Raw genomic sequence first — 25,845 nt, forward strand, 5'->3', positions numbered from 1 at the left:
TATTTCTTTAAGCTTTAGTTTTTGCATTTATAACATTGGAGATGATAATACTGGCCTCATAGTGTTGTGGTGGTGGATTGAGAAAGTCCAGTGAGCTATGAAGTAATTGGGGGTACTTTAGGCTATACCCTGCAGATCATAGGAGAAATGTCAATTGTGCAATTCCACCTCAAAACCAAAACAGTGTTACATGAGAGTACCAATCACTACCCTCCTGTTTAACCTGCAACATTATGGAAACAGACCACAGGAATCACTGTCTCACTTTTACTTTACAGCATTATAGGAAGTTTTAGTTTTTTTTTTTTGTTTGTTTGTTTGTTTTTAAGAATCTTAGCATGTGGGGCGCATGGGTGGCTCAGTGGGTTAAAGCCTCTGCTTTCAGCTCAGGCCATGATCTCAGGGTTCTGGGAGTGAGCCCTGTGTCGGGCTCTCTGCTCAGCGGGGAGCCTGCCCCCTTTCTCTCTCTCTGCCTGCTGCTCTGCCTACTTCTGATCTCTGTCAAATAAATAAATAAAATCTTCAGAGGAAAAAAAAGAATCTTAGCATGTGAGGAATCAGTCTTAAAGAAATCTTTCAACTAACTATTATATTTATGAATTACATTTTTTTTCCTGGAGTAAAAATGGCAATCTTATTTGTTTTCCAGATTATAAGGTTTAGAGTCCTTGCACTTTCATTTTGGACACCTGTACTGGATACCTGAAGCAAGTAACTTCAGCTGAGGTTATGGTAATATTTTATAACAGAAATTAAAAAAAAATTATCCAAGCATTAGCTTACATTTGAAATGTTAATATTTAATTTAAAAATCAAATTGCAATCCTGTGAGTTAACCATTAGTTAAGTTAAAAATATAATAAAAACAATGAGCATTATAAAGATTCCAGGCATTATAAGGAACCTTCAAATACATCTTTAAAAAAAAAAAGTAAAAAAGTTTAGATACAACATAGACTGTCAATCTTTCATTATCCGAACACTGCTTTTCTGAACAAATAATTGCTAAGAGACAAAATTTTGAAGATATTTTATTCAAAATTCTCCATCTAGGAGAAAAGACATATATCGATGTTTACACATGCTTTAATAACTTATTTCACTGTACAACTTGCATTCTGTATCACAGTACAATAAACCAGCAAAGGAAAATAATCAATCAGTACTCCCTAATATCATCTCACCTAGAAAGCACTGAGTAAGGGGTACAACAAGGTGCTATCTGTAAATTCTTTCATGACTAAGCCACAGAGGGCCAGTCATCCAGTACCATTTGTGTCTATAAATCAAGATGTCTATACCTTTCCGATCAGTGATGTGAAAGGCTAATTAGGACCTTTCAGAAAAGAACATGTTGGTTTTGGTTCAATTTGGTGAGCAACAGCAGAGGGGCTGTCACTTTTATCCCTTTCTTATAAATATTTTTCCCTTTTGTGTAGCTTCCACAGTTTTAAATAAAAATATTTTTGATGCTTGTATATACTATTCTGTCAAAACTATTCTAGTGCAGAATTATATTAATCAGTTATTTTATAGCTAGCAAAATGGTCCAAACACATTAAGGAAACAAAAGAAATTGATCACTTAGTTTTTGCCCAAGTAGCACCTAGTAAAATAGCACATCAGTAAAGTTTTTCCTGCTTTCCTCACATGATGCAGGCAAAGAGACCTGCCAACTTAAAAAATATGGGCAGAAATAGAAGAAGGAAAAGGACAAGATAATATAATATAATATATTTCTGTTCCTGAAAAAAAGATCTTACTAGTTAGTACATTCTCTATTGCATTCTATAATCTTGGGAGTCACAACTGCCAAATCAGGGTGAGAATCTACAAGAGAAAAATAAGAAAAAAATGACTGACTAGTGTAATCTGAACTTCTTCTAAGTCATTATATTTTTCAAGAAAAAAAAAAGGCACAGGAGGTACACATTTCAATTTGGCTCAAAAATAATAAAAATTAATTTAAATAGTTGGCAATAACTACTAAAACATAAAATCCAATTTCCTCTCTTTTCTTTGACAGAGCTCAACAAACGAGTACACAAACAAACACATACACACGCTGGCTATAGTTCACCACAATCCAGATGACACGTATAGCATGACATTCTTACACAGACTGAACCCTAAGGACTACTAAGTCTATAAAGTAGGATCTAATAATTGATTTGAATTAAACATCTGCTTGATCAATATATTTTTCCTAAAACTTAACCTATGTTCAAGGAACACCAAGAGATGAAAAGTCAACTAGTATTTTATCTGTGAAAACTAACTCAGATTTCACGGTGGTACATGTAAACCATGAATTGTAAGTTTCAAACAACAGTAGTTGTGGTCAAGTTTATACTCCATTATTTTATCTTTAAAAGATAGCAGTAACATTTACTATAACTGTAAACCTAAGTTTGTATCCCAAGATAGCACATCTAGGAAAAGATGCATCCATTATAACAACACACCTGACATCCCCTTACAGACTTGTGACAACTGTAGTGTAACTAACTTTAACTGCATTGCCGAGCAGGGCTCTAGGGCATGCCCTGAGGGAATGATGTTTCCCCACACCACCAAGCTACTTTAGCAGCAGTCATGATTGTGACAAAATATTCTTAACAAGTTACACACTTAAAAAGTCATTAGAACATCTCGTTCTTGCACACTAGTATAGAAAGGTCTTCCAAAGATAAAAGAGTGTAGGCCTGGTTTAATTTTCTCAGCTAGAGCCATTATTATGTTAAGGTCGCCCTCTGCTGTTAAATCAAGGTCTATCTTCAGATTCCGTAGAGATTTAAAGGGTTTTTTCCCCTTCTGCCTATAAATAATGAAGAAAAAAAAATTTATATTTAAAAATATAGAAAATGTCCAAAAGGAACAAAACAAAACACAATGCACAAAGGTTTTCATTCCATGTAGTTTTACTTACGTATCATCTTCTATATATTTTATTAGCGTCAAGGCTTTTCTGTGAAGGACAAGTAGAAACTGTGCAAGGAAAGTACTCCTGAGCGATAAACCAGGTTTCAAATGAAAAACCTACAGGAAAATGAAGCACTTTATAAATTATTTGCTCCAATTCTTCTTATACAGCATGTTTTCATCACAGTGTTGACAACGTCTGGCAGGTAACACACATTAGAGTAGTTCTCCACAACCATTTGCCCTGATGCCCCAACAGGAAGTAGAGTCTATCTAAAGCAATCAAGTTTTTCTGAGGTCTTCTATTTTATCTTTGAAAATGAACTCAAATTTTGTATTCTACCTCAGAACACATCCCTATTAACTTTATTATTAAGAATCATGACATGGGGGGTGCCTGGGTGGCTCAGTGGGTTAAAGCCTCTGCCTTTGGCTCGGGTCATGGTCCCAGGGTCCTGGGATCGAGCCCCGCATCAGGCTATCTGCTCGGCGGGAAGCCTGCTTCCCTCTCTCTCTCTGCCTGCCTCTCTGCCTATTTGTGATCTCTGTCTGTCAAATAAATAAATAAAAAATCTTAAAAAAAAAAAAAAGAATCATGACATGGGGCACCTGGGTGGCTCAGCTGGTTAAGAAGCTGCCTTCCGCTCAGGTCATGATCCCAGGGTCCCAGGATTGAGCCCCATGTCCGGTTCCCTGCTTCTCCTTCTCCCTCTGCCCCTCCCTTGGCTTGTGCGATCTCTCTATCTCTCAAATAAATAAACAAAATATTTTTAAAAAATCATGATGTAGGGGTGCCCAGGTGGCTCAGTCATTAAGCATCTGCCTTTGGCTCAGGTCATGATCCCGGGGTCCTGGAATCGAGCCCTGCATTGGGCTCCCTGCTCAGCTGGAAGCCTGCTTCTCCCTCTCCTACATCCCCACCCATGCTTGTGTTCCCTCTCTTGCTGTGTCTGTCAAATAAATAAATAAAATCTTTTAAAAAAAATCATGTTGTTATTTACTTTCATTTGTTTCATTTCATATTTAACCTTTTCAGCCCATATCTCCAAATAAAAGTGAAGCTCCCAAAAGCTGAACCATGCTTATAGACCAAGGATTTGAGATATTCGTCTCTCTCTACTATTGGGGGTAAGGGTACATGTATAGTGGTAGAATACTTTTATTCAGCTTGAGAAGCATGGCATTAATTGCATGACTATGAATTATCCTTGAACTATGCAATATGTCACAGACCACACAGACCTGGATCTAAAATTGTGAGTTAATCTAAGGACCTCATCATTTCAAAGCTAGCTCGATTATACTGCTTCCTGGCCTGGTCCCCAGAATATTATGACAAAGCTGTTATATTAAGAAATAAGCCCATATATTATATAATTTTCTTCAAGTGTTAAATAGATATTGTTCAAAAGAGTGAGACAATAGCGATATTATTATTTCAGTATGAGTATACTGTTTTAAAGACATTTTGGCTCAATTAAGGTAAATAAAAAATATTCTCCCTTCCACAAAAGAGCGATAAGTTAGTAGTTGGAATTAAAACATTATTTGACTAAGATATATTGCAACTTTCATTGTTAATATATAGGCTACACCCATTAACCATTCAAAAGAAACAGCATGTAGACACTTTAGAAAGACCTGAAACATTACAAAAAGATAATGATTTAAAAAAATAATGACTTAATTCTATGATGTTACATATATAGCACAGGCAATGTAGTATACATTAGAAAACATATCATATCATTCATTTTGACAATCTCAGGTTTAACATTTACCTGATCCAGGAAGGCTTTTACTAAGGTGTCTCTGTGTAAGACATCTTGAAAAATATTCCTATGAAGAAAACAGCCCAAATGTTGAAATGGCTACTTTCCAAAATCCCTCACTCCAGCCAATAAATTAAATTCTTAGAAATGAAATATTACATATAAACATATTTATGAAAATTGTATGTGTGTATATATATATATATGTATATAAATCTAAATATATTTGGAAATAATAAATATATACTCATTTTAACTCAAGGATACACTTGTGTATTACTGGAGTTTGTCAAGCTACTATGTCATTATTTTTCTCTTAAAGATATAAACAGTCCCAAGAACGGCACGTAAGTCCCTATCAATCTATTTTTGAACCCTCACCTTATAAAAAAATGTTGAGAGCCTTAGAGAATAAATATGATTACTAATTCCTGCCATCTCAAAAAAAATAAAACAACAAGAAAAATAAACACATACCATTACCACCAAAACCCAAAACAAAAGGTTAACTTTATGTTATAGTAACTTGTAATACACTGTTCAGGAAGAAAAAGGTAAAAGGCTAAATGCTATGAAATATTCAAGTGGGATTAAGGAACATCGTGACCACTGAGTTGTATCAACAAACCTATCACCAGGCAAGTAACATAAACTAACTACTCAGGAAAGTGTTATCTACCTTGGCAATGATCAGAATAAGAAATTAAGACATAATACACCCTAGAGATAATGTATCTCTAACACACCATAAAGTAAGTAATTTTTCACTGAAAATGGTAGGGATCATCACTGCACTGACAAGAAAGGCAAACAAAGAGGGGTATATGCATAGAGAAATAGGAAAGTACCTAAAATTTCCTACTCTAGGAGATGTGTGTACCAAATTACAGAAGAAGGAAACTGATGAAAAAAACAATTGAGCAACGCATGATTACTAGCTGGCAGCACTCCTTTTAGTCTCTGTCATCAGTGAATCAGACGAAGTGAAGCGTTAAAAAAGTTTATTTCCAGTGACTCACTTTTCATGTAGTGGCAGTGTGTGAAATTATTTTTAGAAATTAAAGTTAAAACTATCTTAAAAATAAATAATATTGCTTAAAGAAAACTAAAAAGTAAAATAGATCTGTAATATGTAAATTTAATATACAATCTAATGGTAGAATATTATTTTTGGACAATTTCATGTTCAGAAAATTTACTTTGGAGTTGTAAATAAATTTTAAAAAATTAATGACCTTATTTTTTTTTTATCATCAGTAAAAGAAGACTAGCTGGCTAATCGAAGTCTGTCAAATCAGTGAAGCAATTAAACACAACTGGTTAAAATGAGTAAGAAATGCTAAAAGCATACACATACCTCCTCTAAAAAAATAAAAATAAAATTACTAGATGGTAAATCCATTCTAGAGTTCACTAAATTCCCCAAGAATGAGCTCTGAAGTAACCATAAAAATGGGAGAAAATACCAAACACTTCAGGAAAGAAGAAAATGCTTGAAAGCATGGATTAGTTTTGAGAATTCCTACACATGTACCACAATTACCAATACTTGAAAAGTTTGTCACCCAGATACAAACCAGAATTCCGGTTTTGACTAATTCATTTCCTAAACTAATTTCCTTCACACTTGGAACCCACAAAAACAGTGGAGAGCTGGAAAAAGATGGTCCTAACAATGCGTTCTTTCTTGACTTAGAGACACGGGAGGCTGGGGATCCCGTGGACGGGGTGTTCCTTTTCTATGCTTTCGGTCAACATCTTCTGTGTGACTATTGGTGCTCTGCATGTCCCCTGGCTCAGCTTCCAATGTTTCTTACAAATACAGGACAGGATTGCTTGCTCCAATTTTATTGCTGCTTTATACACTCAAACAAGGATTAGCACAGTTAACATTTATTGAGCACATTATATGTGCTGGGTACTCTAAATTGATTAAAGAGAACCATCAGAATATACTGCATTTCTTCTCCTGATTTAGAACCCAAGTATTTTCTTTGAGTTTTATAATTCTTTTTATCATTTCCCTCCCCCTCTAATTGGGTCCACTTTCAACATTTTATCATTACTTGTTCTTTATTTACTGATCAGACTTTACGAATAAAAAAATGAAAAACACAATATAAAATGCAAATAAAAGAATGCTCTATAAATGTATTTTCACAGTTCTGTTGTATTTTATATTCACATATCAAGAAAAAAAAGACTCAGAATTATTTCTTTGGTTTAGATAACAAGTCTTTTAATGGCTCTTATATACTAGACTGTAGGCAATGTAAAGGTTGGGTCTCTGTATTAGAGAGTCCAACCTTACTGGTACCTATTACCATGCCTAGGGCCTCAATGTATATTTGTTATGTAACTACTTGAATATTTACTTTTAGGGACTAATCTAACCTATGTCTGCAAAACATAATTATATTAAGAAAAATAGACATCCAAGGGAAAAAAGGCATGCTTAACCAAATTATTTCTTCGAGCATAATTCTCTTAGTAGTATTTCCTTCTTTCAAACACAGGCTTTTGTTTTTACTCATAAAAGTACAATTTCATAACACTGTTTAAAAACAGCAGCATTACATACAGATCTGGAGTGAAGCTTTCGTCTGTACAGATGATAGTATCCTGAGCCATGTCTTCTTCTGAAGTGGCTCTCCAGAATGCTGTCAGCTCAGACCTCATGTATCTACGCTGATTATAAATATGTTCGTGACATGGTGGCATCTGCTTGACAGTATTGATGTCCACATCTATGTGCGTGGTGGGATACGGAGCATACATGACTTGCCGGAAGGGGAGCACAAAGCTTCCAGTTGAATCCTGTCATAATGAAAAGAAAATTTACTCTCTTATATGCCAAAATATATGAAGAATTATTTTTTAATTAGAAAAACTGGCTATCCCAAGTCCATCTCTAGAAGTTTATTCCAGGAAATTAGTCACGATCGTGTGCAAAAGTTTTAGTGATATGTGCACTACAGCATTGGTTTAAACAGTAGAACACTAGAAAATAAGCTAAGCAGACAAAAAAAAAAGTGCTTAAATAATAAAAATGTTTTTTGTTTACTTGCTAAAAATTAATTTGAAGTTTATGTGTTGATATGGAAAGACTTTCTTAACATATTGTGGAAAATGGAGGTTAATGTATGTGGAGGGGGCAGAGAGCTGTGTCAAAGATACATACAGAATAGAGAGGTGAGAAAGATATATGCCAAATACATGCCAACAGTGGTTATTCATTGGACTATGAGTTATGGGCAACTTTTTCTTTTCTTCTTGATTATTCACATGTTTTTTCAAATCTCAATGAATATGTATTTTTATAAGTAAAAAATGGACTTCTTTCCAGGTATTGTCATTTAGGTAGTTAAATACCATGTAAGAAGTATCTACTGTGTATGAAGCATGGTGGTATTGGTTACAAATACAATAGAGACTAGTTTCAATTTTTCACTCTTCTAATGCTGTAACAGACATCTTTATAAGTCAGTCTTTCCCCTTATACAATTGTTTCCCTAGGATGGATTTCCAGAATTAGAGATAGTAGGTTAAATGTCTGAACATTTTTAAGGCTCCTGACATATAATGGTAAAGTATTTTCTGAAAGGCTTAACAATTTATCCATGTACAGAAAACTGCTAAATATTTTTTCATTAAATTATAGTTTCAAGTCTTCCTCTATGCATCTTGTAGAGGTCCTTTTCATGGATAAAATTACATAATTAAATAAGAGAGTGCTGAGGAAATAAAAGTACTAAGTACCTTATTATGTCTTTGATAAAAAGAAATTCTAATTTTCATATTTGTGCAATTCAAATTGGAAATGAGTTTCCCTTAAGTAGTTTCTGTATTTAAATATTTAAATATTATTCTAAGCTCTGAGCATGCACACCACTGAAAATGCAAAAGCTGAATATAATTTTTATTTGCAACACTTTTTAATAAACTTTTTTTCACTTTGCTATGCCTAGATCCTCAAGAAAGCATTCATGATGAATCACATAACCATTAGGAAATCTATTTTCTCACATCTTTTGACTATAATTGAAATATCAATGATAGATTCAGTAAAGAATCTTCCCTGTAATTACTGAAAATAATTGCTAATTTACACATATCTGCTTTGCTCCCTGAAAAGTGGACTCAATTAGTCAGAGAAAGACAGGTACCATATGATTTCACCCACATGCAGAATTTAAGAAAAATAAACACCATCCCCAAATCCAGACAAACCTAAAAGCAGACTTTTTAAAATCTTTTTTTTAAAAGATATTATTTATTTGACAGAGAGAGAGATCACAAGTAGGCAGAGGCAGACAGAGAGAGAGGGGGAAGCAGGCTCCCCACTGAGCAGAGAGCCCGACACGGAGCTCGATCCCAGGACCCTGAGATCATGACCTGAGCCAAAGGCAGAGGCTTAACCCACTGAGCCACCCAGGTGCCCCTAAAAACAGACTCTTAACTACAGAGAACAAAATGATAGTTACTAGAGGGGAGGTGTGTGGGGGGATAAGATAGGGAGTGAGGCTGAAAGAGTATGCTAATCATGATAAGCACTGAGTAATGTATAGAATTGTAGGATCACTATATTGTATACCTGAAATTAATAGAATGCTGTATGTTACCTATACTGGCATTTAAAAAAAAAAAGAAAAAGAAAAAGAAAAGCTCAAGTAAATAGAAAAGCTCAAGTAAATAAAAAATTTTTTTTAAATAATTAAAAAATACACACATGTGAATATATATAATTGAATTGTTCAAATTCTATACACAGTTCTTGAAGACAGGAAGCAGTTTAAAATTTTCTTTCAATAAATGAATACAGTACATAAACAAAAAATGCTAATGAAAATTCAAATTCTTTGCAGTTAAAAAAAATTTTGGATGTGCACTTGATTTAAGCACATATTAAAAAACAAATAATCCTGAGGTCAGACAGGTAGCTATAGGAAACCAAAGAGAAACACACAAAAAGATACTCTAAGATGTTTTACTCATACTAATTATAAATCTGTAAGACATATACTCAATGCTCAGTTCCTTGGCATATAAACATGAGATGTACTACAAGCTAACACTCAAAATATATTTATAAAGAGTGTCAAAAATGATTTTACAAAGTTGCTTTGAGTTTGACAAATGGAAGCTATACCTTTAGCAGGCCTTGTACAAAGAGCCCTGACTCGTACTTAAATGATGATTCTGCTTCACATAATCTGGAACATTTTCTCTCTGCTGGAGTCAGAAAAAGGCATAATGTTCTCACTATCTGTAAAAGAAAATATTTTAGAATTAAAATAGGGAGTCAAAGGCCACTGGTTTGCTTATGAAAGAAATGTGAATAGAAACTTCAACTATTATTGTCAATAAAATACATCCTGAGAAGAAAGTATTCCTTAGTCACCTTCAGGAGTCCAGAGGACATCACAGTTGTTGCTTAAAATAGGAATTCTGTGGTCAAGTAAGTTCGGGAAATGCTGATAAATGTACTGTATGATATTTCAAAACCTTTAGTATTGAAGATATTGTGACCTTCCAGATGACTGATATAATATGCATACTGTATTCAACATATTTGACCACAGAACCCTTATCTCACTAAGAACTAATGACTTAATTATTGATTTTATCTCCACAGAGTATTAACTATTTTTCAAATAAACAAACAATTCTGGACAAGAAAACGAAATGTAGTTAAATTAGGCAGAATTATGGCTCCTGTTGAATGGTGAAATTCCATTATAATGAATATTAGGAGTCTCCAAATCCTTCAACAGAATGAGAATAAATTCTATCAAATTTGATTTAAAATAAGCAAGCCACTGGTTGGGGCTTGGAAATCTATAATTCTAACAGGATTTGATCTATAGCTCTATTAGGAAAATTAAAAAGCCATGTAAGTATGTTGGAATTCAGACTATGTTCAGACGGTTTTTCATTATAGAGTGATGGCGACCTTTTCATATTAAAAAAATAAAAAACAAGCAATTATGCCAGAAAAGGATGTGGGATGAAAAAAGTGTTTTAAAAACAGAAAGCCCCTCAGAGCGCCTGAGTGGCTCAGTCAGTTAAGCGTCTGCCTTCTTAAGTGTCTGCCGGCTCAGGTCATGATCCCAGGGTCCTGTGATGGAGCCCCACATTGGGCTCCCTGCCCAGCGGGGAGTCTGCTTCTCCCTCTGCCCTTCCTTGTGTGCTCGCTCTCTCAAAAAAATAAAATCTTAAAAAAGTTAAAAAATAAAAAAATAAAAACAGAGAGCCCCAACCACAGAGACGCCTTCTTTCAAAAAGCTACTGGTAAGTCTTTCTGTGAAATCCGAAGGCTCTGGGTGACACAGATGGAAACCTACCTTCTTGGGGTAACAAATATAATAATAAATTGCTAGACCAATAAAGTAAGAGGTACACTAACCTCTCATAAATGGATGTACGAAAAATGTAATTTTGGTAAATTAGGGATCAGGCAAGCATACGGGGTAGCTTATTAGAGGAAAAAAATACAAATGTTATTTGTCAAGGACATAATCATTCCTAAGATAATTCCTGTGTAAAACATAAAAAAGAAAAATCAGGTTTGCTTAAATTGATAGATATGTGCAACTTACCTCTTTCTAATTAAAAGTCAGTGAAGAAAAGTACAAAATCCCCTAGTTTTTGCCTAATGCTTGGAAAGATTCTGATCCCCTCTCCCTCTGCCCCTCCCCCTGCTTGTGCTGGCTCTCTCTCTCAAATGAATAAATAAAATCCCCTTTTTAAAAATTTATTTATTTATTTATTTATTTGAGAGAGAAAGAATGAGAGAGGGAGCATGAGAAGGGGGAGGATCCAAGGGGGAAGCAGACTCTCTGTTGAGCAGGGAGTCTGATGCGGGACTCAATCCTAGGACTCCAGGATCATGACCTGAGCCGAAGGCAGTTGCTCAACCAACTGAGCCACTCAGGTGCCCCCAAATGAATAAATAGATCTTAAAAAAAAGGTACGCGGTTATTATCCTATTTATTAAAAGTGACGTCAGAAAACAGAAGACAAATATTTTCTAAAAATACCTTATTTTAAGAAATTCTCAAAACTATACAATACTGAGAACTGTATAATATTTATGAATTACCAAAATGAAATGGATAAATGATTTCCTATTTAAGCAGTTCAACTTATTTTTGTCACAGGGTGTCACACAGTAATTTGGCCAGACTATATTACCTCCTTATACTATTAGATTGTCTTGACTGCAAGCTAACTTTTAAATTACAATCCATGATATGTTAGCAGCATTAAGAAGTCAGATTATTGGCCAGATTATAAAATAAATTACCTTATTTACTTTTTCTGCACTGCTACCTACGACGACAGAACAGCCACAGGTTTGCAAGTGTGAGCTGATGGCACTGCAAGGAGAAGGAAAAAGATGAAAAACACAGCCAGTAAAAAAGTCACAAACTAAAACAAACAAACAAAAAGGGCAAGTGAACTTCAAACAACTGAGACTAGCTTGATGAACGCCAAGCTACAAGAAAAATGCCATCTCATATTTCCTATAGTGCTTTACATTTTCCTCAGGCCTTTCACAGAGATTCTCCCATTTGAACTTAAAACCCAGTTAGTAAAATATTACCATTTTATAGTGAAAGAAACTGAGGTGTAGAGAAGTTAAGCGATTTATTTAAAATCAAATGGGATTAAAAGTAATATATGAATGGCTGACAGCCAGCAGAATCAGCACTGAAGTGCTTGAGTCAAGCTATGTAAGGCTTCTAGGTTAAAAACACTCACGTCTCTGAGATTCTCTGAGGAAAACACTATGGACATAAGAAGCAAATACTTTATCCTTTCACTTCTCATTGAAAAAAATAAAATTTCACAATATTCTTTAATTGTAAAGAAACACTAAGGTAGAAGATGAGATTATACATGCAGAGAGAGCACTTAGTATAGAGACTGACTCACAGGCACCTGATAAATTTTGGCTGTTATTATTGTTACTACATTTTCCTTCAAAGAAAGAGAAATAGAAAATGTCAGCTATTATGTATTTATATGTTACAGGCACTGTTTTTATGCTTAATATGATTTATCTCACTCAATTCTTACAACAAATCATATGAAGTAGGTACTATTATTATTATACATGAGGAAATGGGGGAACAGAGACTTCAAGTAGCTTGCCCAGGTTCACAGAGCAATAACCCAGGGAGTCTGGTTTCAGAGCCCACACTCTAAAGTACTAAAATCTGCTGAAAGAGAGAAGGATCAATAAAAATACAAATAATTTTCTTTTCTAGGCCTAAATAACTTAATTCCATACAAACGAAATTTAATTTGTAAGGGTTCTGTGATATTGTGATTTTAAGAAATACATATATGGCCTTCACCCACAGTTCTCAAAACCCTTGGAATTTCCCAAGTGCAGGAAATGATAGAGATGCCTTTTGTTATGTTAATGAGGCAACTTTGGGAAAGCACATAAGGATGGGGACTGATTGTCTGTGGAGCCAACCATGTGACAAAGGTTAGAACTTTCAGTCCCTCCCCTTAACTTCTGGGGAGGGAGAAGGGGCTGGAGGTTATCTCCAATGACCAATGATTTAATCAATCATGCCTATGAAATGAAGCCTCCATGAAAACCTAAAAGGAAGGAGTTTGGAGAGCTTCTGGGTTAGTGAACACTGGGATCTGGGGAGAGTGGAATGCCTGGAAAGAGTACGGAAGCACTTCACTTTTTTCCCAGACCTTGTCCTATGCATCTCTTCCATTTGGACGTTCATCGGCATCTTAGATTCTATCGTTTATAATGATCAAGTAAATGAAATGTTAGAGTCCTGTGAGCTGCTCTAGCAAATGAATGGAACCCAGGGAGGGGGCTGTAGGAACCTGATTTATAGCCAACTGGTAAGAAGTCCAGGTAATAACCTGGACTTGTTACTGGTGTCTGAAGTCCAAGGAGTGGATGGCTGGGACGTTCAATCTATTGCCAGTCAGTCAGACTGGTGTCAGGGGGGTAGAGGAGATAGTCTTGTGGGACTGAACCCTTAATCTATGGAATCTGACACTATCTCCAGGCAGAGAGTGTCAGAACTGAGTTAAATTATAGGACACCCACTTTGTATCTAGAGCATTGTTTGTAGGGAACCCCCTTGACGCTGAAAATGGGTCAAAGAACTCCCTTCAGTTTTAGTTTCAGCTTTAATAAGAAGTAAAGTAAGAAACCAGAACCAAACAAGAGACCAAGATTTCTTGCCTGGACACTGTGGAAACTCAGCTTCCTTAAATATTAAAACAGTAACATCAAATGTAACACAGACATGTAATAAATGAAAAAATAACACAAAGCTAAGTAATAGTTTAAATATGCAACAATGTTCCTAGAATAATTTGGGTACCTAGTCTCTTATTGGTTTCATCCTTCCAAATCGTGTCATAGGTGAGCCTAAGATTTCTACCTGCTTTATCCATCTCTCACAAAAAGAAACAAAATCCTTACTTGAGAAGAAAGCCTTCATGACAGCTGTCACCAATATCATCATCATTGAGAACTGTGTCAGCTATCTAAAACACACAACAACAACAACAACAACAAAGTTATTCTGGCTATAATACAGCATTGAAATAACACTCTTAATACACAAGTTTTCTGAAGTCTAGGTTTAATATGACACATTTCTAAAGCATCAAGAATCCCAATAAAACAACCTCTGTGCACTCTATAAACTTTCAGAAGAACAAATGTGAAAACCGGTCAGGCAGGTTAAGCAATAATTTTGACAAGAACAACTTCCTCTTCTGGGCTGTCAGAATCAGAAGTCTAATCTTAATGACAAAGTCAGAAAGAAACAAGAATAGTTTTCCTAAAGATTTCTCTACACACACAGAGTGTGTGATTCAAAATGCCAACAAATGATTAAGAAAACTAGATTAGTGAATGTCAATAAACTTGTGCTATCCACCACTGAATGGTATACTGCTTTATTACAAAAAGTATTGCACTAAATACTGATTGCTTCTTTAAGGTCTGAAATTCTCCTACTTCTAAGAAATACAAAAGTAGTGAAATAAAACCAAATAAATGTAATTCTGCCACAACTATCACTGACCAAAAAAAGCCTCTGTTTGGCTATAAAACTCAGGTTTTATGTGTGTTTGCTAAAGTGGCTAATACTTCATATAAACAGTATATATGACAAAAATGCATACTACTAAAATTAGAGTACTAACATACCTAACAGTAATATATAACTCAAGGGAAGTGATAAGAGGTACCATTATTTCTATTTAATAATACAAGACAGAACTTACATCTATTTCTTCAGGAACACTGTGTGATTTCATAGATGAAAGCAGTTCCATTACAGGAATTACTTCGCCAGTAAGCATTGGAATAATACTCTGACCCTGTACAAAAAAGCAAAATGAAGTGAAGAAAACTACACAATGAAAGTATCCCTGGCTTTCTGAAAGTTCGAGTTACACCACTTTGCTTTTATGAAAGACCTACATTAGTACCTGTTTTCAGTAACCAAAAGAAATCTGAAGAGGATTTCTGCTTTTACCAAAAAAAGGTGAAAAGCTAAAACAGTGTCGAGCATTTGTTTTGAAGGACCCATTACAGAAGCTGGCGCACAGCCTGAGTCCAAGAGCGGCCCGGCTGAGCTCCTGCCCCGGGAACTCCACTCAGCATCTCAGCATCAAGCTGCCTTGACTTTGGACCGTGTCTGTGAGCATCTGTGCATTAGCTTGATTTTTTTGTGCATCCATTAGTAGGATGTGTTCTAAGGTATCAGAGATGCCTAAGGGGGTTATTTTTTCGGTCTGGGAACACTCAAAAACTTTTCCATATAAATTAATGGTAACCACTTCCTTATGGCCATTTCAGTGTATAACATGTTTTCATAGGAACACTCTATTTTTGGATAGCAGGGGGAAACCTGTCTAGGACAAATGGGGCAATAAAAGAGTAAGAGCTGAAAACAAAGAACAACATCCTTTGATAGAAATACCTGATAACTTGTTAAGACACAGCCTCAAATAAGTCTACTACTTCAAAACGTTTCTAAAGGATGTACAAATTATTTAAAACTAATTTTCGCTCTTCCAGGAATGATTTTCTTTAGTCAGAGTGGAATCATTGGCTTATCACTTACCAATCCAGCAATAATTAAATTACCATGCCAAATTTAGAAAGGATTTGCTTTGATAATTATTTGAGATATAAAAAATTCTTATTGATGCTTTGTATATTTAAAAATAAGGAAAACCAACCATAAAAAATCTTAGAAGTAGTCAGCAAATAACTCAATAGTAAAGCTTGAGTCAATATATTCACAATAAACATTAGTACCCAGATGCAAATCAAAATCACATATATTGTAAGCATCAATAAAACATACATCAAAAATACAATTTTGAAATTTGTAGTGTCTAGAATGAAACGGAAACCTCAATATAGAACATCACAGATATAGAGAGTCTCAAAGATGGGTGATCTCTCATTTAGTCATTACCATCACCCTGCCCCCAAATTTTTGAACCATCCTGAATATGTAAACTTTTAGAGAGATGACAAACTTCTTGTCACATATGTTAATTTTTAGCTAAACATGTTTTAAAATCACATATTAAGAATAATCCAATAATAGTTTTTTTCCTTACTCATCTCTCACGAAACTATTTTGTTTGAACTTTTCACATGTGTCTTTAAATCTCAGTCATTCCTAGAGTCATTTTTTGAGTGACTATACCCAGTTTTTCAGAAACTTGGGAATTTAAATGTGATGCTGTCTGTGGAAATTTCATGCCAAGTCATAAGCCTCCTTGCATCATATAGAAGGTTTCATTACTTTAAAAAATTCATCCTGTAGTAACCTCCAAACATAACCACTCACCGTTTCTGCTCTTTAAAAGAATTTTTAAAATGCTTACTCACAATTACAATCAACACATGCAATTCAACAATAGTGACTAGCTATAAAGTGATTTCCTTATAAAGTGATTTTATCAGATGATAGCTACAAGCATCTAAAACTTGCACTGAATGAAGTCAGTGACTGATTCCAGACTAATGTGTCATCCCCAAATAGTATTCACTTGTTCAAAATAAAATCATTTTAAGCACATGATGTGAGATTTGCAAGGATTCAATTATCAGGCAGCTTCTTTGTAGAAAGGATAACTGTAGGAAAATATCTTCCCCTAGGTTTAGGCATATATATAGTGCCATAAACTGTATCTCAGGTATTTACTGTAACTGAATGCATATCCTCATCAAAGCTTAACAAAAGAACTACTACAAGCCTGAACACAGAAGAAACTCAAAAGAAAATCCAGGTTTCTTTTCCTCCTGTGACTTCTCTAACTTGAACTTCTTAGCAGGAGAATGTTTCCCCTTTAAAAACCTCCAGTTTGTCTAAATATACAGAAGGAAGAGGATAACATTTTCAAGAAGAGCCCTTAAAACAGAAGTAAAACTTAAGAGTGGTAAATTTAAGTACAGGTCTGGTTTGAATAAAAAAAAAGTCCCAGGAAAACAAGAATTTTATTGGGTCTTAAATTTCTTTATCGTAAGGTAATTCTACTAACTACTCCATAACTAGTTGGTAAAAGTGCCCCCAATGCTTGGCACTCTGCTCATCGACCAACAAGGCCAGGCATCTCTGGGTAAAGGGAAACCTTTTCTGGTAAGTGTTAGACCTTTCCCCAGGATTACCTCCTCTGGCCTGGAAAGTTATTTACAAAAATACAGATATAATAAGAATTTTGTAAAGGAAGTCATTTTATCGGGTTTTGTATTTTCCTGGTTTAAGTTCTGTATATTCACAAATTTTTAGAACAGTTACTGTTTAAAGTACTGTTTTGTCTTAGGCATGCTATAGGAGAACCAGAGTAAAGACAACCCAGTCATCCTTAGACTAGATTTCAACACAAGAAATACTGAGGGTGGCCAGAGGCAATGGGAGTTAAGGCAAAGAGCCCTTTCTCCACTGGAGATTCCCCTTCAGAACATCTCTGCCTGCAGTGAAATGGTTCGTATTTAATTTCCACAAGGGAAACCACATTCATGCAATCATGCATCTCAGACGCTGGTGCCTGTGCCCTAAGGAGATATAAAGCCATGGGAAAACATGGCATGTTTCCCTAGAGACTTCACATAATCAGAAGGCTGATCAGAAAGGTGAGGAATATCACTGGTAAACTGCAACATTAAACAGATAAAAAATAACTAAAATATAAATCATGAGTTTTAAAAATCCAGCATGAGACTTCAAGTAAATATCATGCTTAGAACTGTCTGTTTCCCCAGCTATCTTAGAGGAGTATAGTCACTTCCCTCCTACTATAACTACGTCTATGGAAATGTTTAAGAAGCAATGCCTTAAAAAAAATCTCATATAAAACTTAAAATTTTTACTATGAACCAGTTATTTAAAACATACTCTGGGCAAACAGAAAAAAAAAAAGGTAGCAAAATTGCTATAATTCACTTATTTAACTATGTCTAAGATATGAAAATTTTCATCCAGTTTATTCCACATATTTCCATAAAGGTTCTGTTCATTTTCATACTGACTCTGTCTAAATAGGATTGGTACAGCTTCAAGGCAGTAAGAAAATTAACCCTCACTCTTATATAGATGCATGACATGAGTTTGGTGGTGTTTGATAGTACGCAGTCTGTACCTTACCTGATCTTCCATTCTTTCCGTGCCTTCTAAGACTATCTTCTGCACATTTTCTTGCCTTTCCTGAGCAAGAGAAAATTCATTAAAATTAACAAAACAAAACATTTTGATATTTGTTTATTTTTCACAATGTAGTTAAGTGGCAGACATGTTATTGTGTAATTCAGTTCATGGGAAAAATATTTTCCACATTAGGGCAGAAAAAAAAAGGGAGGGGGCAGGAAATTAATCCAACAAATCCATTTTCTTATAAACAATACAAAATAAAATAAAAACACCCTTTTCTCTGCAGGTAAAAAAAGATAACTTATCAGAAAACAGTCAATGTAACATGTGTCCATGGTTTCACAAAGGAAACTAATGGTTTGTACTTTTCAAATTAAGGAAGATCAAGTTATATGTATCTGGGCCTTCCTGATTTAAAATGATTTTCATAAACATTTAAAATAAAAAACATAGGGTGCCTGGGTGGCTCAGTGGGTTAAGCCTCTACCTTTGGCTCAGGTCATGATCTCAGGGTCCTGGGATCAAGCCCCGCATAGGGCACTGGACTCTGCTCAGCAGGGAGCCTGCTTCCCCCCACCCCCAATCCCCTACCTGCCTCTCTGCCTACTTACGATCTCTGTATGTCAAATAAATAAATAAAATCTTAAAAAAAAAAAAAAAGAAAACACAGTATGCAAACATAGTAAAACACTCTTCTTCTCAAAGATACTACTCCTCACTAGGAGTAAAAGCCTTACAAAACTAATAGCTACTTAACAGACTTCCATACTAGTATCAAAATTGTAAAGCAGAAAGGAAGAGTTAAATTTGTTCTTCATGTCTGCCAAAAGTATATGAAAATATAAATATCACTAAATATTAAACTATAGCATTTAGGGGAGGAGAGTAATTTCCTCTGGCTTGACCTACAAAATTAAAAGGAACATCTCCTAGAAACTACTTCGTGCAACCTCCTCATTTTACAAATTTCAGAACTTGGCAAAGAAGTTAAAGAGACCAAAGGCTACATGGCCAACTGCTTATGAAACACTTGTTTTGAACTGCTTGTACCTACACACAGTATCAAGTGAAAAACAGGGTCATGCAATGCAAAAAGAGAAAAGGTTTTATAGTTAAACGTTTCCAAGACAAACCCAGACTCTAAAGTTTACTACAATGTTCTCAAGTTCTCTAAGCTTTAGCTTTTACTTGTATCATAGATAGATCTATCATCTCCGACCTTCAAGGGTTATTATGAAGATCACTGACATCAGACTACTAGAACTATCTAATAGGGCAGATCCAAGTAAGAGCTACTGTATGAAGTTAAGTGCATGTAATTTCTGAAAATTAGATATAAATGCATCAGAAGATAAATTTTCAATGGCTAGGTTAGCATGATTAATAAGCTCAAAAACCACTCACCTTGTGCATCCATATCCTTCCTTTCCTGATAATGTGTGTTAATCTATCAACACACACTCTGTGAAGTGGGAGGTAGAAGCTGAGTTCTGTCTGTGGAAGTATAATTGATAGACCGTATGTGCTCCTATCTCCATTCCAGTTTCCATCAAAGATTAATGAAACAATAATTACTCCTTTTTCAGACAAGACAAAAAACTTCACATCTATAGCCCCACTTTCTGCATTTCGGAGGATTTCTCCATTTAAGGTGTGGTTGGCAAGAAAAGTTATTTCTCCATCGCTGAGAAGTAGCTGTTCTGTCTTTGGAGCCCAAATGTGTCTAACTCTAGGACCAAGAATATTGTCCCAGTAAGCAAAAGTAGCTGCTAATAAAGGTGATTCACCACTTAGAGCAATCTCTGTCTTGGCAACAGCTGGAGATGGTGGTGGACAGAGATTCGACATCACTGCATCCCATTTACCATATTATCCAAATGCTCCAGGGATATCTAAACAATAACATACAAAACCAATGATTAGGTTCAGCAATTGTAAAGTCATACATCAGAAATTCAAATGACTTGGGCCTATGTGGTTCTTTTCTTCAGTCAAAAAGGGTTTGGAGGGGTGCCTGGGTGGCTCAGTGGGTTCGGTCTCTGCCTTGGGCCCAGGTTATGATCTCAGGGTCCTGGGATTGAGCCCCCCATCAGGCTCTCTGCTCAGTGGGGAGCCAGCTTCCCCCCACTTTCTCTGCCTGCGCTCTGCTTACTTGTGATCTCTCTCTGTGTCAGATAAAAAAAAAATCTTAAAAAAAAAAAAAAAAAGATTTGACATTTGACTACCATGGCAGGTACACACTAAATACTTGTTAATACAATGATAATCTTATGATACATAGTAACTTGTCACCTATATTCAGGGAATATACTTGGAAATCCAAAGTAATAATGATGCAAAAAAGGGTCTTTGAACATTAATACAAAATATCATATACTAAAGCTCATAGAATAGACCCTCACTGTCCCAAAATTTCCAGTCTATGTGCAATATAATGATTGCATATTTGGTTCCTAAACCACAGCAACAAAGAGGGTAAATTGGGAAAGGGAGAGCTCAGGTAGAGAACACCATACCTGTTGTGGGTTGAACTATCCCCCCCCACACACTAAATATATGCTCAAGTTCTAACCCTTTGTATTTATGAATGTGACCTTATTTGAAAATAGGTATATTCAGGGACACCTGGGTGGCTCAGTTGGTTAAGCAGCTGCCTTCGGCTCAGGTCATGATCCCAGCGTCCTGGGATCGAGTCCCACATCGGGCTCCTTGCCCCGCAGGGAGCCTGCTTCTCCCTCTGCCTCTGCCTACCACTCTGTCTGCCTGTGCTCGCTCGCTCGCTCTCTAACAAATAAATAAATTTTAAAAAAAATTAAAAAAAAAAAGAAAATAGGTATATTCAAATTAAGATGGGGTCGTACTGGATAAGGGTGGATCCTAGCTCAATGACTGGTGTCTTTATGAAAGATTTAGAGACACATGGACAAAGAGGAAACAGGGCTATGTAAAGACAGAGGCAGGAATTAAAGCAATAGGACTACAAGCCAAGGAAAGCCAAACACTGCCGATAACTACTATGAGTTAAGAGATAAGGAAGAGTCTTTCTTATAGCTTTCAGAGAAGCATGTCCCTACAGATACCTTATTTTGGACTTCTAGCTTTCAAAACTGTGAGAGAACAAATATTTGTTGTTTTACATCACTCAGTTTGTGGTCCTTTGTTATGGCAGTCCTAGGAAACCAGTAAAGACACCTGACAGCAGGAACACCTTAAAGCTGTTAAAAGAAGGGGGGCGGGGAAGAGAAAAAGTAAAGGAAAAGAAAAAAGAAAAAAGAAAGAAAGACAGGAAGAAAAAAAGACAAAAAATTGCAAAGACACAATTAGCTGGAGCCATAATAAAAAATGAGGTAACAGTACTGTTATTCTCAGCAAGCTCTCTGGGTTTCAGGGCACTAAACCCCAAGACTGGTGTCTGAAATAACACTGAAACATCAAGATGAAGATAAATATGTTTAATATGCTTCTTAAATTTAAGAAAGCAGTGCAGCAGTACAAAGTTCATTACAAAGAGTTCTATACTGAATGGCTAAACTAAAAAGCTTCAGTTATTTAGAACATGTAAAGAACAAAGTGACTGAATGGATACTGGTCAAAGCCTTTCACTCTGCTAAGAAAACAGACACAGAGAGAAAAGCTAATTGCCCAAGGTCACAGAGTCAAGCAAGGATCAAGGTCTCCTATAAATTTTAACCCACTGAAATCTTAACACTCTAAAGCTATATACCCTCTGTGATATTAGTGTAAAATGTATCATTCTTGCCTAATATTAAAATTGAGGGGTGCCTGGCTGGCTCAGTCAGTGAAGCATGTTACTGGATCCTGGGGTTGTGGGTTTGAGCCCCCCATTGGGTGTAGAGATTACTTAAAAATAAAATGTTTAAAAAAATTGAATACGGGTATTGAAAGGCCTAAAGTGAAAAGAACCATAACAATTACATTTAAGCAAGTCTAAAATTTGGGAATCTATTCATTGTAATGATAAAGGATAGCAATTTATAGGTGAATTATGATAAACCTATCTTTGCCTATGGGATTGCTTTGGGAGGCAACATTTGCTCTTTAACTACAATTCATTTACTTAAAGAATTTTATCTACATCTTGTCAAGAGAGTTCAGAGACTGCTGAAAAGCAGTGGCTTCTATTTTTAGAGTATCAGATGAGCATTTTTATCATGCATGTCAAGAATAGGTATACAGAACTTGGCAAAACACTTTATAGTATGCACGTGTTGAAATGACTTAACATAAAGGCAATTCATGTATGTATTTTTTAGTTCAAGAATTCATTTAGGGAATATTTACTTTTTAATGTGTTATAGCAACGTAATAGTCTTAAAAATACTATACTGGACATAAACTCTCTAGCTTATTCAATTATCCACTGTTTTGAATAAAATTTAAACAGTTTACAAGGGGGACCCCTGGGTGGCTCAGTTGGTTAAGCAGCTGCCTTCGGCTCAGGTCATGATCCCAGCGTCCTGGGATCGAGACCCACATCGGGCTCCTTGCTCGGTGGGGAGCCTGCTTCTCCCTTTGCCTCTGCCTACCACTCTGTCTGCCTATGCTCGCTCGCTCTCTCTCTCTCTAACAAAAAAAAAAAAAAAAAAAAACAGTTTACAAGGAATGTACAGGAATGTAATTTGAATTCAAACTGTAATGATGCCATTGTCATCATTAATAACAAACTGGGGGCAAGGAGATGAGTTAACACACAGCCACAAAATTATATTGTAACATTTTCCTTTTGTTCTTCCTTTTTGGATAAAAAAGGTGAATAATCATAAGAACAATATTTTAACTCAAACACTTCATCATTATGCTGGAAATAAAAGCATTTCCTAAAACCAAACCGAGTCCCAGAGCAAAATCTGGTTGGATTATGGGAAAACTTTAAACTGTGAAAATTAAACTATTACAGACCATTAATTACATTTATATTCATTGCTATTATCATTAGAAAGAAAACAAAAGACAACTATCATGTTGAATTGCTTAGGTTAAAATTCTTCCAAAATTAATAATTTTGAGAAATGAAATGTTACAGAGAAGTATATTTAGGAGAGCTGTAAAAATAATTTTACTAACACTTAAACTCATCATCTTTGGTGAGGAAAATCCATATACATAAATATGGCTGAAAAAATTCAGGTCAAAACCAATAGTCTTATCTATATATCTACAGTAGTTGGCTACTCCAGGTTATCAAACATTAGCCATAAGAGTCTTTTGAGGGAAGCCAGGATCCAAATTGGGTGACACGGTGGCTTTCTACTCCTGTAAACAAAGAATAGGGTTCATGAGGATGTACCCGATATACTTTCTGAAAATAATCCAACATATGCAGACATTAAAGATTATATTAATTACTATCTGTTAAAACTGTTAGCAGAGTATAAGGTTCAAAACTTTGCTTTTTCTTAAACCTTTGCTAAAAACTAGCATCTCTTCTCCCACTGGTATTTAGAAAGTTGATTGCTGTTGTAAATCAGAATTCAGACATCATAAGGCTCACAATTCTTGTAACCATGCTTTCTGTTTATTTTCTCCCAGCCCTAAAAGCAGCAGGGTCCTAAGCCAGCCCACTTTCCAAAAACCGACGCTGCGCAGGCCAACTTTAATGACAGTGAACTGTTAACACCAGACTGTGTGCAATATTTTCTAAGTTTTTATCAAGATTCGCAGATGAAATTTATATCACTGTTAGTCTATCTCTCACAGATCCAAGTTTCTCACATAATAGGCAGGCTAACACACACTACTCCTTAGAACTACTTAATTAACATAGAGCCCAAGGGCAGGCTTGAAAGCTAGGAGTCCTCATTGTTTTTTGTTTCTGCGTTTTCTCCGAAAGCAAATTTTGGACTCCTAACGGAGCCAAATAAAGAGACTATTTTATCAACTTTATAAAGAGAGAAAAAAAATATCTTTTTAACACCTATGTAACTTTCCTGGAGCAGATTAGTGCTGGTTTTGTGCACAATAAGCAATGTGGTCTAGAACTTCTCTCATTTTTGTTTTAGATGTATAAAAAGTACTCAATCATGAGGCGATTTCCAACTAATTCAGGGCTTTCCCAGAGTGGCAGGGTTTGGCTGAGGTGCTGGCCAAAGGTATCTGTGTCACATAACACCACCATATTTCAAGTATTCCGACTCCATATTATTAATCTTCCATATATTCTAGCTTCTGTAAGGTTCCCAATATGTTAAGTTTTCTAAAGTCTGTCAAACAGTATTTTTCAAATTTAAAGTACAAATTAAATGTACAGTCAGACGTGTTGTGTCCCCTTGCTTTTCATCACAGGTGAGGGATGGAACAGTCTATCGGAACTTATCCACTGGCCACAAGCACCGTTACTTTTCTAAGGCCTAGCAATCTCCATTGTTTCTGAAAGGGTCATCTCTCTTGGGCAAGTGCATGACCTCCGTCTGTCTCCTGAACACTGAAGCCTGGCGGGGTAGGGGGTGACTCACATGCCGTGTGGGCATGTCAGACGTGTAATCAGTGCACTTCTTTCTGCAGCAGATACTATCAGTCCAGTGATGCTCAAGTCATAATGGTCACTTCCTTTATGTGTAACCTCACTGCCGTGAAACAATCAAGTCAGGACCCACACAGCGGGAGTACAACCCATTTAGAATTGCTCCTCAAATTCACAGAGAATCGGCAATCTTTACAAACCTGCATTCAAACTGTGTAGCCATGTGGTATATCTCCTCCCACCCCGTCCCATTACACCCCGCTTTATCTGCGCTCAGACCCGGGCTTGGGGTTCACCGCGCCCCACCCGCCCTCTGGCCTTCCCCAGAGACAGGCTTCTCAGTGCTCGAGGCGCTTTCCCTTGAACCCGCGGCGCAGGTGGTCCGACGGGTCGGTCTGGGTCTCACACCGAGTCCCCGGCAAGCGGCCGGCTCGTGGACCGCGGGCGGGAATGAGGGCCAGAGGCCCAGTCCCCAGCCCCTGGTCTCCGTGTCGCCGCTGCCGGGAAGCGGGGGCCCGGATGGAGACAACTACCAGTCACCAGCTGGAAAACCCGATGCCGGATTCCGGTCTGGGAGCACGAGCCGAGCCCTGGGGAGAGCTGCTGCCACCGCCGCGGCCCTCGCACGGTCCCTGTACCCCGACCCCAAGCAGTCGCCTGCCCGCCGGCTTCTCACTCACCCAGTCGCCACCGCCTGCGACTCAGGCGCCGCGGGCGCAGGGACCGCAACCGCAGCCGGGCCACCGCCCCGCCCCACCCCCGGCCCCGCCCCCGGCCCCGGCCCCTAGAGCATGTCGCGACCCCGAACCCGCTTCACGCCTCGGTTGTTTCACGCCTGGTACTCTTCTTCTGGGTACAGTTTACCCAATCTTTCGCCCATCACCTTCAATGAATATTACGACAGCAAGGGAGGGGAGAAAAAGTGAGGAAAACAAAAGCGCACACCTCCTAAGCACACGCCTCCTGCTCTCTCTGGACCCCGCCCCCGAAGGGAAGCAAC

At 36.6% G+C, this 25,845-nt stretch overlaps 1 protein-coding gene across 3 annotated transcripts; it reads right to left on the reverse strand.

Annotated features, from left to right (window-relative positions):
• Positions 1 to 1,015: 1,015 nt before the first annotated feature.
• C9orf72 (C9orf72-SMCR8 complex subunit) lies at positions 1,016 to 25,606 on the reverse strand (the record flags this gene model as incomplete). Of its 3 annotated transcripts, XM_080820611.1 has the most annotated exons (12): positions 25,526 to 25,557; positions 23,450 to 23,638; positions 19,769 to 20,256; positions 18,362 to 18,421; positions 14,979 to 15,074; positions 14,167 to 14,231; positions 12,001 to 12,073; positions 9,844 to 9,960; positions 7,276 to 7,511; positions 4,704 to 4,761; positions 2,930 to 3,039; positions 1,016 to 2,818 (listed from the first exon to the last, which is right to left on the reverse strand). In XM_080820611.1, exons 3-12 carry the CDS (start codon positions 20,210 to 20,212, stop codon positions 2,632 to 2,634), a joined length of 1,446 nt encoding a protein of 481 aa, XP_080676737.1. In that variant the 5' UTR covers positions 20,213 to 20,256; positions 23,450 to 23,638; positions 25,526 to 25,557. The 3 variants fall into 3 exon arrangements, with proteins under 3 accessions (XP_080676737.1, XP_080676736.1, XP_080676738.1); XM_080820610.1 differs by lacking the exon at positions 23,450 to 23,638 and having other exon boundaries at positions 25,526 to 25,606; XM_080820612.1 differs by lacking the exons at positions 1,016 to 2,818; positions 2,930 to 3,039; positions 4,704 to 4,761; ... (2 more) ...; positions 12,001 to 12,073; positions 25,526 to 25,557 and having other exon boundaries at positions 14,163 to 14,231; positions 23,450 to 23,589.
• Between the last annotated feature and the right edge of the window lie 239 nt (positions 25,607 to 25,845).

This window comes from Martes martes, assembly GCF_963455335.1.
Source record: "Martes martes genome assembly, chromosome: 12".
Lineage (NCBI taxonomy): Eukaryota > Metazoa > Chordata > Mammalia > Carnivora > Mustelidae > Martes > Martes martes.